This window comes from Pyrus communis, chromosome 10, assembly GCF_041283825.1.
Source record: "Pyrus communis isolate YQ-2024b chromosome 10, ASM4128382v1, whole genome shotgun sequence".
Classification (NCBI taxonomy): domain Eukaryota; kingdom Viridiplantae; phylum Streptophyta; class Magnoliopsida; order Rosales; family Rosaceae; genus Pyrus; species Pyrus communis.
In genome coordinates, this window is record NC_142574.1 from 16542300 (window position 1) to 16557919 (window position 15620).

The window sequence follows — 15620 nt, forward strand, 5'->3', positions numbered from 1 at the left end:
GTACGATAAAGTTAGAGAATATTCAAAAAATTTTAAAAAAAAAATATCTCAAATTTCCGAAATTACTCCAATTATAAAATTTCTGAATATGCTAAAAATTTTCAATTTAAAAATTGTGATCCAATCCGATCTGATTCCGAAATTTTGAAACAAAAATTGGAAAACACCCGTACATGAACGAATTGCATTACAAAATCATCGTCCGTGCAATACTGTAGACTAACCGTCAAAACTGGCAAACCCGTTGGTAGATCCGATGGTTGGCGGCAGGAAGACCAAATGACTAAACCACCCCTGAGAGACCGTTTCAGTGACCTCATTGTCCGAAAATCAGAACCTTTCCCCAACGGCTACTTACAGAGAGCCAAATTTAGAACTTAACGACTCCTTCACTCTTCAAACCCTCCTTCTCTGACCAAATCTCGCTTCCGCTGCCGCTCACGCAACCACACACTCCACCTCTATCCCTCTCTCGTTCGCTCTGCGGAAATGGAAGAAGAAACTCAGAGTGTGGGGATTGAAAGCGGCCACGAAGGCGGGGACGAGTTCTACGAGAAGATCGAGGCCCCCAAGTTCGTTGATTTTACCGATTCCGACCCGCACCGACCAGACGACCGGTACTGGTTCTGCATGCGAGTCGGTTCGTTTCAATCTAACCCAGTATCCCATCAGTTTTATTTCTTCCCTTTGTTTTCAGTAATCAGAAAAAGCTCTTTTGGTTTCAAATTTTGAAGATTTTTTAGCTTGAAGATGAAATTCGTTTTTGTGATTGACTGAGTGTGGATTTTAGCTTTTAGTCTGTTTTGATTTTAATTTCTACTCTGATTTGTTTGATTTGGAGCTCTCTGTTTGGTTGCTGAGAAAAATTGAGGGGACAAATTACTAAATTAGGTGATGGGTTTTTAGGAAATGAATAAAATCAACTCAAAGATAATTAATTTGAGTGGAGCTCTCTGTTTGGATGTGAGAAAATTGAGGGGATAAAGCATTAAATTAGGTGACTTAAAGATCATTAATTTGAGTTTCATACTTTGATGGGTTGATCCAGTTGGTATTGGTATAAAACCCGCCATTTTTGTGGTAATAAATTTTGAGTATGTTGGTGTTTGTTTTGTAGGATGTGATCAGAAGCATGAAGAAGAATTGGACTCTGAAGCAATTTACAGGAACTTCGTTCTTCGGGTGCGATTATAAGTTCCAGATTTTGTCTGAATTGGAATCACATTAGTTCACTTTACTAAAGTATTGGAGGTTTGCAGGTTATGGCAGCAAGAAGTCCTAATGTGAAACTTAGAAAAGCATTGGCCAGAAAAGCACCAAGGTATATTGGCAAAAGAAAAGCTCTCAGTTGGTCAAATTACAATTCCTTTTCCTGCTTTTGTGATGGGTCTTATAACAATTCCATGCTCCTTTTGTTTGCTATGTTCTAGTTTGAAATGCCCACTTACAGCTCCTGCAAAATCTTCCAAGCCTAGAGTATCAAGGTTGGCCCTGATTCCTTCCTTCTCTCATAAGATGGCTGATGCCGAAAATAGAGCCAGAAAACCTCTTCATAAGATCTGTGCAACACCAAATGTTAAAGCAAAGCAACCGACTGCTGTGTCCAAGGCTCTCACTACACCAAGAAATCGGAAGCCCGTCTCAAATTCAGAAACATTTCGAAGTGTTAGGAACCCAAAACTGAAGAACATTGTGGTCCCAAAGAATAGTCGGCCAGTAGCCAAAGCTCTGGTCTTTCACTCTCCGAAGAAGCCAGCAAGAACCAAGGCTTCAATGGAGCGGAGTAGTCCTGTGGGAAAAATTTGTTCAGCTATGAAGAAACTTGAGATCACAAGTGGGAAGAAACATGTTTTGGGGTATAACAAGCTGTTGCCCTTAGATACCTCAAGAAAACAGTTTAGAGGGCGCGAAGTCAAAAGCCGGGTTTTTGATTCTTTGCGTTCTAATAATTGCAAGGGCCAGGAAGCCAAAACCTTGAAGAGAAAGAACATGGAAAAAGACTTGAGACAACATTGTGATCCTGTGCCTCGTGAAGAGGTTGATGATAATGATTCCAGTGACATGGAAGTTAATAAAAAATCAAGGGAAGGCGCATTGGAAGGGTTCTCCATGTCAGCCACTTCTCAGAGTGGAAGACTGAATGGTGAGAATCAAGTTGAAATCCTATCCGAGACCTTGAACGGTGATACTACCTCCTTGTCGGGTTCTGAAGAGAGGGATTCGAAAGAGAATTACAATAAGGAAAATGCCAATAATGGAAACGGTTATGAAGAGAAAACAAAGTTAAGATCAGAGAAGAGGAGCACCCTTGAACAAGTTGACGACGATGATGATAAAGAAAATAATACAGCCTCTGATGAGAACAGGTGCGTGTACTAGTACATCTTTACCATTCGTTTTTCTACAAATATTCTTTTTCGTAGAACACCATTGTAATGAAATTTTGACATTTGATGCAGAGGACTGAATATCAATGATTATTCCACAAGGATAAATCTCGGCAAGCATGATGCTTCAAAAAAGTCACAAAAGGTTGCTTCTTATAACCCCCTGAAAATATACGAGAAAATCATATCTTCGAAGTGTGTATGTTTATTCATTCCTCCCTCATGGTTTTTTATGCCTGTTAACATTTGAACAATGATGCAGGTCAATCAAGCAGATAAGATTCCGAAAGAAAGCTCCACATCTGCTGCCAGCAATGCTCAAGGGGTGAAGTATAGGAAACTGAAGTCTACAAATCCCAAGCCTTTTAGGTTTAGAACCAATGTATGTGAAACCTGTTGTGACCAGTTTCTTTAATAAACAGGAATAACGTTGACGCTTTATTTGAAATGTTTTGGGTTCTTTTTAGGAAAGAGGGATGCTTAAGGAAGCAACTTCGGAGAAAAAAGTTCATGCACCACTGAAGGATATCACATTAGTCGGGACTCCAGGGGCAAAGTCCACAAGCAAACATCAGAATGTGATACAGGTAAGTCCGTAATTGAACTTTCGATTACCCCTTTTTATCATGTCATGAGTAAAGCTCAAGGCTAATGTATTTTTCGTTCCTGATCAGATAACTAAAAATTGCCTTGGACAAAGTGGACGCGAAAATGATACCCAGGGACGCTGTGAAAAGAGATTAGACAGAAGAACACGACTGAAAGAAAATGTAAGTTAGTTGTCGTAGGGAAGATAGAAATAGCACACTCTTGAAGGTTCCGTGCGTAGAGGTCTGACCAAGCTCGTCTAATTTATGCAGGGAATGAAGGGAGCTACTTGTTTGAAGACCCCAAAAGTAGACTTTGAACGAAAAGCATCTGTGGTTACTCCACTAAGACGTAAAGTTTCTACATACGAAAAGGCCAGCCCTGAGAGAGAGCACAAATCAAAGGAAAGGACTAAATCTCCAAAGGTGCAGCAAAGATCTGTGACACGGAGAGGGTGAGTATTGATTTCTTTTGTCATTTATCATCTCAAATGACAAAGGATGTGTGTTCATCAAAACTTAATCGTACTAGCCTTCTCTTTTGCAGGGTAGATTCAAGTAGAAAGAAGGCAGTGGTTTCCTCCAGGACACCTTGTCAGCTTAGTGTAATAAAGGAAACTTCTTCAAGAAAGATAAGACCCAAGAAAGCTGTAGCACCATGCAGTGCTTCTCCGGCAACCAAAGGTTCCGCTTCTTCCCCTTCCAGGTCATTTGTCAAGGGGACGAAGGCCTACAACTGTTCCCAAAAAGCCATATTTTCACAACATCCATGTACCAAAGACCTGCGCAGGGCTGCACAAGGAAAACGACTCTTTGGATGAACAATAAAATTAAGCTTGTTTTGTTGTGTGATACCTTGTTTGTTCAATAATATCATTGAATTGTATTTGGTTGCGGGAATTGTTTATTTCCTTGGAAGCAAATGAAAGCAAAAGGGTGTATTGAACATTAGAGGCTTGAATTGTATCTAGTCATTCAAAGGAAACATGCAATATTTAGGGAACCTCGACGGTACGAGGAACTTGTCTTTCTTCATTATTTGTTGGCACTAAATTTTCTTGAAATAGAAGAGAAATGATTGATATCCTTTCCAACGTCCAGTACTAATCAGTAGAATGTTTATATACTTCACGGCCCCCATCCAATTCCGCACCTCCGGGTTTCAGGGTATTGGAAAGCCGAATCCTCAAAGGGGAACATTACACAGTTTGATACAATAGTCCAAATACCCATGCAATTATGTGCATTCATCTGGAACCAACTGCGCCCGCCAAACGGGAAGGCCGCTGCTTATTCTTTGGTATGCATTCTCGTCTTTCTCTTTCTATTGTCCTTTCTTCATGTGCTTCAGCTTCTCATTTGCAGCCACAAGTTCTGCAGCTATTCCTGGTTCATTAGCAGAATGCCCAGCATCTTGAACAACCTGTTACGAGCGAAACGGTTCAGTAACTTCATCATGTATAGAAGAAAAATGGAACTAAGACTACAGCAATTCAGTCGAGTGCATTACAGTACTCATGATACCCTGTTACGAGCGAAACGGTTCAGTAACTTCATCATCTATAGAAGAAAAATGGAACTAAGACTACAGCAATTCAGTCGAGTGCATAACAGTACTCATGATACGGGACAATATGCAATACAGTTAATAAAATATTTCTTGAATAACCCTTTCTATGTAAAATACACTGGCTTTGTTAGTAAATGATGAGACCTATCCATGGATTTGGCTCGCAGCTACACTATTTTTCCGCTCGCTTTGAAAAAAGTCAACATCTTTAGGATATTAACCTGAAACCATTTTACAGAAAAATGAATGGCCGACATACTTTGAGATCAGCTTCCGGCCATGCTTTATGAAGATCCCAAGCTGACATCATGGGGCAGCACATATCATATCTTCCCTGTAAAGTCAATTGTTATAGTTCTTTCAACTCACAAGTGATACTACATTTACAATGAAGGGCATACATAAGCACATATGTTTCAAAGGACTAACTGTACTTGATATGCAGATTCTGTTGGAACACATTTATCGTACTAATGGGGAAAATTTGCATCAAATAACTATAAAGTAAAATATCAAAATTTCATACAATATCAAATCTCAGTTGCTAACTTGCTATTACTCTATAAACCCTAAGTATTATTTATTTTTCTTTCGAAACGAAACAAATTTTATTGCTGGAAACAATAAAATTACAGGGGGAGAGAACTAGATGGTCACAACAAGGAAAGTACAAACAAAAATGAAATAAAGAAATAATTCATCTCTCAAGGCATGATGTGCAAGCATTATACACAAACTAAATGCATAAGCAAAGGGAAGCAAGCAATGGTACTATACTTTCCATTTAAACCGATGTCTTAGATATGGTACTTATAAAACTTTAACTGATTCCTAAACCAAAAATATGACAGGGGAACAACATATGATAAATCATTACATCCCCAAATATCAAAAGCCCAATCTGAAAAGATTGAATGTTTTCTGTTCCAATCAGAGCATGTCCTTGACAGTTTGAGAAATAATAAAATGCCTACCTGTACGATCATTGTTTTTATATGCCGTATCTTATCAATGTTATCCAACAGGAATCCATCTGAAGGGAAAAATCCTTTGTTCACGAAGTAATGATTTTCAATCCTTGCGAAGGCCTGGAGACAGGAAATCAAATATCAGTGTGCGTCAAAAGAGAATTTCAGTCATCAGTGAATAAATTATGCAAGATCTTCTATACTAATCAGTAAATCAACGTACCAATGAAAACTTATCATCCTCCCCTCTCTTGATGTTCTCATTATTTGGAAGAAGATGGGCAGTCATCATTTCCCACATGGTCCATGCTCTAGCAGCTGCATACTACGAAATGCCCAAAGCCAGCATGGTCCTTTCAATAAGATGACCTTAAAACATTATTTAAGAAAGACGGCATATGCCCAAAGCGAGGTAAGTCTTACTTGTATTTCTTGGTCATCGGAGTTCAATCTCTTTTTGTAGGCATCGAGAAAACATCCTCTTTCATTTTCTGGAATAAGATCTCTAAATGGCTCCCACGCTGGATATTTGAAAATATCAGAAGCAATCAGTCACTATAAAACTAATCAATATGCCAAATAGTAGACATGAAATTATCAAGCATATTTACTAGGGGAAAAAAAAAAAAGAATCCTTCTTTGTTGATGATTTCTATAACTAGGAATCATTTACGAGTTCTATCAACTTCTAACATCACTACATCAGAAATGCAAGCCTTGAACAACCCTTTGTTAATAATGGAAATTCCACATTGCACTTCTTATATGTTTAATGCAATTGTAAGAATAGTGCAGTAATCGTTCAGTGCTAAAAGGTTCTGAGAAACTATGAACATGTACTTGAAAATTATAAGAATTTAGGGGAGCAATCCATAAGGTAGATTATATGGTTCATGCCAACACAAATGAATTGTAGCATACCATCTGGGTATATGACAGCAGCACCACCCTCATAAAACCAATCAATCTCCTTCTTTCTTAAAAGAAAAATCCCTCTAAGAACAATTCCGGTAACCTATACAAGCATGACGGAATAGTCAAAAGTTGTATCATATAGTAGAGAATTAAAAAGTGCAGATGACCTGTATCAAGAGAATCGGAATCCCAACAAAAGAAATGTAAATCAACAAAACTATGCACCTTGTCAGGGTGCGATTGGCTATATGCAAGGGCAAGTGTGCTCCCCCATGACCCACCAAAAACCTGGATGAAATAACCAAAATCCTATGAATTTAGAATCGGAAATATGAAAGAAGCATGCTTTTTCTTTATCGAAAGCTATAAACAACCTACTGACCTGCCATTCTGGAATTTCTAAGTGTTCCCTGAGCTTTTCAATGTCACTAATGAGATCCCATGTCGTGTTTTCAACCAAGCAAGCATGTGGGGTACTTTGCCCCGCACCCCTCTAGTAATAACGAAATAATTTCAGATATCAAATGTAGGACGAACTAAAATGCATCTAATAACTAATCATAAAGGTTGAATTAGCAACCTGATCAAATAGAATGATCCGGTAAAACTCAGGATCGAAGAATTTTCGATTACTTGGTGAAGTTCCTCCTCCTGGACCTCCATGAAGAAAAACTACAGGCTGCAGGATAATTCACAAGATTTTAAACCAAAGACCAGTAACCCAACCCAACACGGTTAATATGGTATTTTCGACACAAAGCCGCCTTCTCCAGCAGAGTTCATTTCCAAATCCTAATACTTTCCGAGGATTCAAAAATCCCCGTTTTCTAAAAATACAGAATTTGAAATCTCAGATAACTGAAGAATCAGACTCTAGTGAACAAAACTGAAAAACTTCAAATTTGTATCCGAAAAAAACTACAAATTCGAACAACAATCTCAAATCTACGTCGTTTATTTGGACGAAGAATCGCAACTCACATGGCCGTCGGGATTTCCAGACTGCTCCCAATAGATTGTGTGAATATCGGAAACCTTAAGAAACCCGGAACTGTAGGGCTCGATATTCGGATACAGGTTCCGGTTAAACTCGGGAAGTTCCTTATCCGATTCCATCGAATCGCTCGTTAGTTCCGGCTCGCTCTCGAAGCCCGCACTCTGCCGGCGCAAAACTGAATTCCGGGAATTCCTCTTCCCTGCTTTCACAAACACGCCGTCAGTTTCCTGCCAAATTTGGAGTTTGAGAGAGAGAGAGAGAGAGGGAGAGAGAGAGAGAGAGACCAGTGAGGTTGTTGGAGGAGAAGGAGAGAGAGGAAAGTGAGAAGGTGGAGATGGTGGTGGGAGTGAGGGGGAGGGAGGGCAAAAAATAGGAATCGGGACTTAACGCTTTTCCCAAGGAGGTGCCCAATCCGATCATTTTCTTTTCAAGTTTTTGTGGGGGGCGTTTGGGTATTCGGAATTCGGATTCCAAGTTAGTGGAAGGGAATCAGAATCAAAACAAAATTAGTGGAAGGGAATTAGGATAAAAACAAAATTAGTGGAGGTGAATTAGAATAAAAACAAAATTAGGAGAAGGGAATCCAAATTAAAAAGAAAAAAATGAAAAAGAAAAAGAAAAAAAGAGCATTGTTATTCACCTAATATGTGACATTCTTTTTAGTTTTAGCCACTTAGTATTACAGTCTGTTGATATTTATCTTTATTTGTAAGTGAGGTTTTAGGTTCAATTCTCATCAAAGACGAATTCGAACCACATTATTGTTAGTCTATTATGATGCAAACCTCATCTCCTCCCCTTAGTATAGATAAAATTGTTTGTTCAGAAGAAAAAAAAAAAAGTGGTTTCATGCCTCTTTATGTGCTATGTTTTCTTTGACATATTGTTATTGCGTTGCATTAACAATATGGGTTAGGCAAAAGTCAATTCGGTTCAATTTCACTCTAAAACAATCAACGATTAATGCACATACACAATTTAGTTCAATTTGAACAAAACGATTTTTTAACAAAACGTGTTATGACCTGTCCTTAAATTTAGAATATTTTAATCTCTGAAAGTGTGAAATTACCAAAATATCCCTAGAGAGAAAGTATTGACTTTTATTGACTATTTTGTCGTGGCACTTATGAATTTTTAGCATAATACATTCTCGTATTGTTCCTCAATATGAACGCGTGGGCAAAAGCGGAAAGAACATGTCAATGGGAGTGTTAAAAACACATGTCACAAGGATAGGAATACACGAGTCCTTGGAGTTCGCTGACAATGATAGAGTTTCTGTAAAGGGGCCATAGACCTTATAAGAAGGGAGTGAGACCAAGCCAAGCCACTAGGAGAGGAAAAGATGGAAAGTAAGAGGTTATGGGAACTGGTGAAGAAAGCTCCAAGCCGAGGACACAGCCCATTGATGACACTAGGACAGTTAGATACAATTTAGTGTTCTTCTGTGTAGTGTATGGTGTCTCGTGCCAAGTGAGAGTTGATTCCATAACCTCTGCTAATCTCCGAGCTGCCTTTCCTTCGGCATAACAAGAGTGAATCCTCCCACCTCCCTCTAATGCTTATCTCTTTGCACTACTTAATCTCAATGATTATTTTAAGTTGCAAAACTTATGTTATGACAGCTTGACATGAGTAATTCATGGGTTACTATCCAGTAAGTGAGTCGTGATTGTTCAAAGAGTAATGTTAGGGATATTAAATTTGCAAACTAAATGATGTGTCACCAGTAGGAATAAGCACGTTTATCAACGCTTACGTAATAAACCAATCATTAACTTCCATGTCTTTTAGTTTCTAAAATTTAATCTACAAATTTAGTGTCCCTAGCATTACTCTTGCTCAAATATAATCCATAAGATAAACTGTATTGGTTTATGGAATGAATGAATGTTGAATTCATTAAATTCTGAAAAATAACATCATACAGGTTAGACTTGAATGTCTGTAATTTTAGAGTGCATGTGCCATCAACTGCAATTGATTTTCTGGAGTTTGAGATTTGAACTAATTCTCATAGATGTGAGGATGCTAGTAACATGAAACTCAATGTTGTTGAATATTTCAAGAATATATATATATTTATTATTTGTATATGTATATGCGTGCATTTTGTATTGGGAGAGAATAGAGTTGGGTTATTGCACAACAATCATCTCTTCAATTTTTTTTTTTTTTTTTTTTTTGAGAAAAGGTACAATATTCATTAACAATAGAAATACGTACAATCAATGAGGACAAGGTGCAAACAATGAGCCTCAATAAAACCTTGTCGGAATTTTCAACCTAGTCAAAAGGAAAAAGAGAGTGTTCCTCACCAAACAAATTAGGAATTACTATCATCAAAGAGAAGATTCACAATTACATCAAGAGGTTCTTCAAGCCAAAGAATAGGATTATCACAACTCAGACTCATTTGTGCTAATCTGTGCGCCACTCTATTCGTCTCCCTACCGTTAAAACCAACTTTCCATTGGGGCAATGCCTGAATCATCGAGCGAGTATCATTTAGAATATTTCCGAACGATGAGAGATCATGTTGACCATCATGTTGAAGAGCTGCCAGAACAAGTAAAACATCCCTTTTGAAAACCAAGGCATGTAGTTGCTTCTCCTTGACCAACCAAGCAGCATCCCTAGTTGCCATAGTCTCAACCAGCAGAGGGGAAGGATTAGCATCATGCCTCTTTGCCAAGGCCGCCACAAAATCACCCCTATCATTCCAAATCACCACCCCAATGCCACCAATACTTCTATTTTCATCCCAAGCTGCATCAAAATTACACTAGTACCATCCTTCTCCCGGCTTCGTCCATTATTGAGAAACTTTACAACTGCATTTTTCATTTTTCCCATTCCAATGTTGGAATTCTTTCATCCAACTAATTGCCCGGAAAATTAGTTCCGTCGGTTCAAGTGCCTTGCCTTGCCACAAAAAGGAGTTCCTTTCTTTCCATATACTCCAAAGAAGAATAAGGAATAAATTAAAACTATCGCTTCAAATTAAACACTGCATTTTTTTTCATGTTTCTTGAAAAGACATGATTTATTGTCAACAAGTGTATTCCTTCTCCTGGAATTAGATCATATCTGGGTCTCCTCACTGGGGATCCCGGGGATCAATTAATAACAACCATTCATCAAAGATCGTACGGTCCCAATTTTTTTGTTATATATTTTTTACTCAAAACGAGGCTGGTTTACTTTTGAAAATATAAAAAAACATTAAATTGTAGCCTCATGATGAAATGCCTTTTGGATAATGCTTTATATATGTTCAAATAGACATGACCTCTTTGAACCAATATGACAAGAAGAGAAGATTAATTCATTCAGTAATTTGTTGTCTACACAATTTCCTTGCTCTCTCTTCTTTCTCCATCACATTCATACAATTTCTTTCTAGTTATTTCTAAGGGAATAAAATTCGGTTTTGCTAAACAAATATTTCATACTTTGTTGTATCTTGAAAGTGATATGGCAAGAACCCTTTAACAAATTCATTCGAGTATGGGCAAATAATACTTTAAGAAAACGATTCAAGTCGTACCTCAAAGTCATTCTTCAGTTTATTCTCTATATTTCTACACTTACTCCAACAAATGTGATCAATAAGGAATCAATGATGTAATTGGCATGACATTTCAATATAATAATTAGTTTACGTTCAAGTGGGAGAATGCAAGTTATAACCTAATTGGACTTTTTTTTCTTTAACAAACGATATTATCTACCTTATCTAAGGGGGTGGGCAAGTGGGCTAAGCCTCACAATGGGCTAGTAAAAATAAGTTTCAAATTTGCCTTCGACGAAAATCGAACATAAGACCTCTCACTTACAAGTGAAGAGGAATACCACTAGACCTTAATACTAAGTCGCAAATAACCTAATTGGACTTACGTATCATTGATAAGGATGAAATGCAGTTGCCTTTGGTACAAACTGATATGAGTTGTAAACTACTCATGCATGGGAAATTACTTTTGATCCACTTCTTGATGAAACTACTCTTAACGGCTGAAAACCAACACTCCATGATAGATGGAAGTTGGTGAAGGTTATGCCTATAAAAGGATTCTCTACTCGCAAATAAAAGTTCTCTGCACTAGGGTTCTATCAACTTTGGAACATTAAGTCTTAACGTGTAAAAGATATCATTATGGCTACTTCTGTTTGGGTTAATATTTAAATGTTGGGTTTAAATAAAGGAAAGCCCAAGAGTGCCTAATTAAAGGAAACTTACCTAAAGCCCATCACCAAGCCCAAAGGCAAATTGAAGCCTTCTCAGCCAAATATAAGCCACTTGTTTACCATTGAAGTGACAATTGATGAAGACTAACCTACTACCAGCCAAAGAACACTTTTCAGTGGCATTCCAAGTAAAATGCTGATGACTCACTACCCTTCAGATGCTTTCAGGCAAGAACAAAATTACAGTAGTCGGGCTAATTTTCCTATAAAAGGAAGAAGAGGCCCCAAAGACAAGGACACTCAACCAATCAAACAAACAAATATACAAACTCTGCTCTCAAGCCAGATTTGCATCCAAAAGCTGTAATCAGCCCAGATCTCGGTCCTTTTTAGGATTATTCCCTACAAAAGCCATCTTTTGTCTAGTTTAAAGCTCTGCTATCTCCCCTAGTGGCGTAGTATTGATTCCCTTATGTAAACTTGTTTACCATCCATCTCTTTTTAGCATATAAACCCCTATTAATTCAAAGAGAAGTGCTCGCTTGAAGTTTAACCTTGGCAGACAAGGTGAAATCTTGCCTGAAACTCTTTGTTTGTTTTCTAAACTTGTAGATCTATTACTTAATGCATTCTCAAGTATGTATTCAAGTCATTTGCATCAGTTTTCCTACTTTAAGAGTTCTACTTGCATCTGGATCTGATTAGTTTAATGGATATGATATCATTAAAATCGATCAAGAACCAAGTAAATGACTTAAGGGGATTTGGACTCCCCTTATTCGAACATACAACACTATAAACTAAAAGTCCTTGTTTACAAGGCAAGAAAAAGAACTTAATGTGGACTTAACCCATCCACGACAATCCTTTGATAACAAGAAGTCCAAGTAACTTGGGGCGCAACTAATCGACTTAAAACACACTTGTTCTACATTTGCTATACTGAGATAGCAGTGGCACGCCTAGCACTCAGTTAGTTTTGATTGCGAGCCTCAAGCCTACATCTAAGGCCCCACAAAGGCACCTTTCAGAGCTAACTTTGTCCTCTTCTTGTAGCATATCAACAAGTAAGAGCCCGACTACACATCCAAAGCGCCAATCCCTTGGAGAGTTGTGCTGAGGTCCACAAATTCTTCTTCAGAGAAATCTTCGCCCGAACAACTTCAGGTAACATCGAGATCTTTATTAAAAAACTTGTTAAAACGATAACTAGAGTTTATATTTTTTTTTCCCAACAGTAACAAAGTTTCTCCTTAGCATCACCCTTGTTCATTTCTGTGAAGAACAGGTTAGGTTTTGCACCACAAGATTCTATATTTCCATCCATGTTTTGATTAAATTATACGACTTATTGCTGGGTTATTGTTCTAAGTTTTGATTACAATATCTTGAATACCAAATACTTCACTTTCCCTTATGAACAATGACTTTTCTAAAATGATTGAATGCATATATTCATTATTTCAAATATGATCGTTCAGATTACGTAAAATATGAGAGGCCCACTTTCTAATCCATCACTTGGATTTTTCTCTTTATGCATTTGATACCATGTTTGGGTGCGGCTGGCAATCCCTTTTAACATTGTCTGAAAATATTTTCATATATAGACAAATTAATTCTAAAAACTCTATGACTCTATAACTCTGTTTTCAGCTTCTCCTGGGCAAAAACTCCAGCAGAACCTTAGAGCCTTTTTGGTATCTTATTTGAAATTTTTTTATCATTTTTCAAAACATTTCTTAAGAACATTTCTTGAAAACAATTTTCTTTAAGACTACAAAAAATTTAAAATTTTTAAATCTTACGACTTAAAGTAGACAAAATGATCTTCATAGAGAGGGAGAAAGAGGAGAAAGGAGGAAAGAAAGTAAGAGATGATTGAAGGAAAAAGAAAGAAGAGAGAGGATATGACGAGATAGAGAGGAGGATGAGTGAGAAAAAGAACTAAGAGAATGAAGAGAGTGGATTGGAGGAGAGATGAAAAATGTAAAAAAAAAAAACAGGAGAGAGAAAGAAAAAGGAGAGAGATAGATTTAGAGTGAGAGGGGAGGAAGGAGAGAAAAGAAATGAGTGATTTTAAGTTTAAAAACTTTAAAAACTCAACTTTTTATGTTTTTAAAGAATAGACTATATTTTTGAGTTAGTCTTGAGTTTAGTTTTTGAAAATAGTCATACCAAACAAGTTTTTAAGGCCTAAAACTTGAAAATTATTTTTTGAGTTTAAAAAGTTGAATTCAAGTAGAGTACCAAACAGGTCCTTATTTACACAAATTGTACTTAGAACCTTCATAGTATTCGATTAGTTTACTAAGTAAAGGTTACGTGCACTTCAGAGAAGTTATCCTGAGGATTATAAAGAGCTTATGCTGAATTTCTCTTACCGAGGATAAACTACAATTGGCTTGATCCCTCACAGACTACGTAGGCAATCTAACTCGAAAGTTAGATGCATCCATAAGATTAAATAAAATTAAACAGTGTATCATGTCTCTTAGTTTGGGACGTGATATTATTATTATGATTCATTACGTTTATAAGAAAAAATAGATTTTATGAATTTAGAATTAGACATTCTAATGTACAATCGTATGCATTAGCTTACACGTGTATGGTTATATTATTTAGCTTGTCCATTTGTCCATAATATGGACATGGTATTCAGCTTATACGTGTATGGTTATATTATTCAACTTGATCATACTATGGACATGGATTCAGCTTACATGTGTGGTTATATTATTCAGCTTGTTCATACTACGGACATGGTTTTCAGCTTACACGTGCATGGTAATATTATTCAGCTTTACGTACTACGGACATGGTATTCAACTTACACGTGTGTGATATACATTTACTTGTCTACAAACATGACATCCAAGTTAAACATGTATGATATATATTCAGCTTGTCTACAGACATGGCATCCAGCTTACACGTGTATGATATACATACTCAGTTTGTCTACTGACATGATATCTAGCTTATATGTGTATATCATATCTAGCTTATATGTGTATGATATATACTCAGCTTGTCATTACGTTGAGATTACTCAGTAATGACAGGATTATACAGTTATATTCTCATCTTGTCATTTCGAGACTACTCAGTAATGACATGATTTTATTAATCAGTTTACAGTAGCTATGACTAGTGTATGACAGTCTATACTATGTCATCGGAGTAAATAGCAAGTGTAGTGAGCATATTCGATGTGGAGGCATCTTCCCAAAGCTCTAATAAGTTATCTACTCAGCTATATTAATAGAACTTGCATTCTGGCAAATAAGGCTTTTTAGCCAAAATGGTCCCTGAGATTTGAAATCAATAGAATTGGTCCTTGAGTTTGTCGACAATCAATCATTTTGATCATTCCCAGAAAAATCTCCATAAAATAAGGGTAAATGACAAAAATACCCTCAATTTTTGTCAAAATTTGTGGCCTTTTGTTCATTATATTGAGGGTAAGTTTGTCATTTTGATTCTTATTTAACATAATTTTTCATCGAATGACCAAAATGATTGATGGTAGACAATCTCAGGGACAACTTCTATTGATTTCAAATCTCAGGGAACAAAGTGAGGAGTTCAGCAAATCTCATAGACCATTTTGGCTAAAAAGCCGGCAAATAATAGAGGGTGTGGCTTTGGGGGATGTCTTGAAATAAATGTGGGTAATTGCAGGTATTTTAATTTAGGCTTCTCCCTATTTTAGGTGATGTTCTGTCAAATTTTTGGTAGATTTTATTAATTGATAACTTTAGTTATGTTTTCATACATATCATGGCTTCGTCACACATCCGTGTGATGACCGGTTTGGTGTCCACTAGAGATCAGGGTTGGAGTGTATCAAACGAATCAAACCAGTCCAAAGATACTTAGGTTTGAATCAAAACCAGTCCAAAGATACTTATGTTTGAATCAAAACCAATCCAAAGATATTTAGGTTTGAATCAAAATGATTCGGTTGTAGACTTGTAGTGGCAAATAATCGTGCCG

The 15620-nt window shown here is 37.0% G+C and overlaps 1 protein-coding gene and 1 pseudogene across 2 annotated transcripts; one reads left to right on the top strand and one right to left on the bottom strand.

Annotated features, from left to right (window-relative positions):
* Positions 1-359: 359 nt before the first annotated feature.
* Positions 360-4061, top strand: LOC137728226 (uncharacterized; annotated as a pseudogene). Its single transcript, XR_015952443.1, has 10 exons — positions 360-640; positions 1118-1182; positions 1260-1321; positions 1431-2366; positions 2460-2532; positions 2650-2769; positions 2855-2974; positions 3062-3157; positions 3248-3429; positions 3522-4061. The product of XR_015952443.1 is annotated as an uncharacterized LOC137728226 (transcript).
* On the bottom strand, positions 3969-7916 carry LOC137728020 (proline iminopeptidase). Its single transcript, XM_068466898.2, has 11 exons — positions 7709-7916; positions 7409-7623; positions 7008-7106; positions 6810-6920; positions 6653-6715; positions 6434-6527; positions 5936-6033; positions 5736-5837; positions 5519-5632; positions 4804-4878; positions 3969-4397 (listed from the first exon to the last, which is right to left on the bottom strand). Exons 1-11 carry the CDS (start codon positions 7842-7844, stop codon positions 4299-4301), a joined length of 1206 nt encoding a protein of 401 aa, XP_068322999.1. The 5' UTR covers positions 7845-7916; the 3' UTR covers positions 3969-4298.
* Between the last annotated feature and the right edge of the window lie 7704 nt (positions 7917-15620).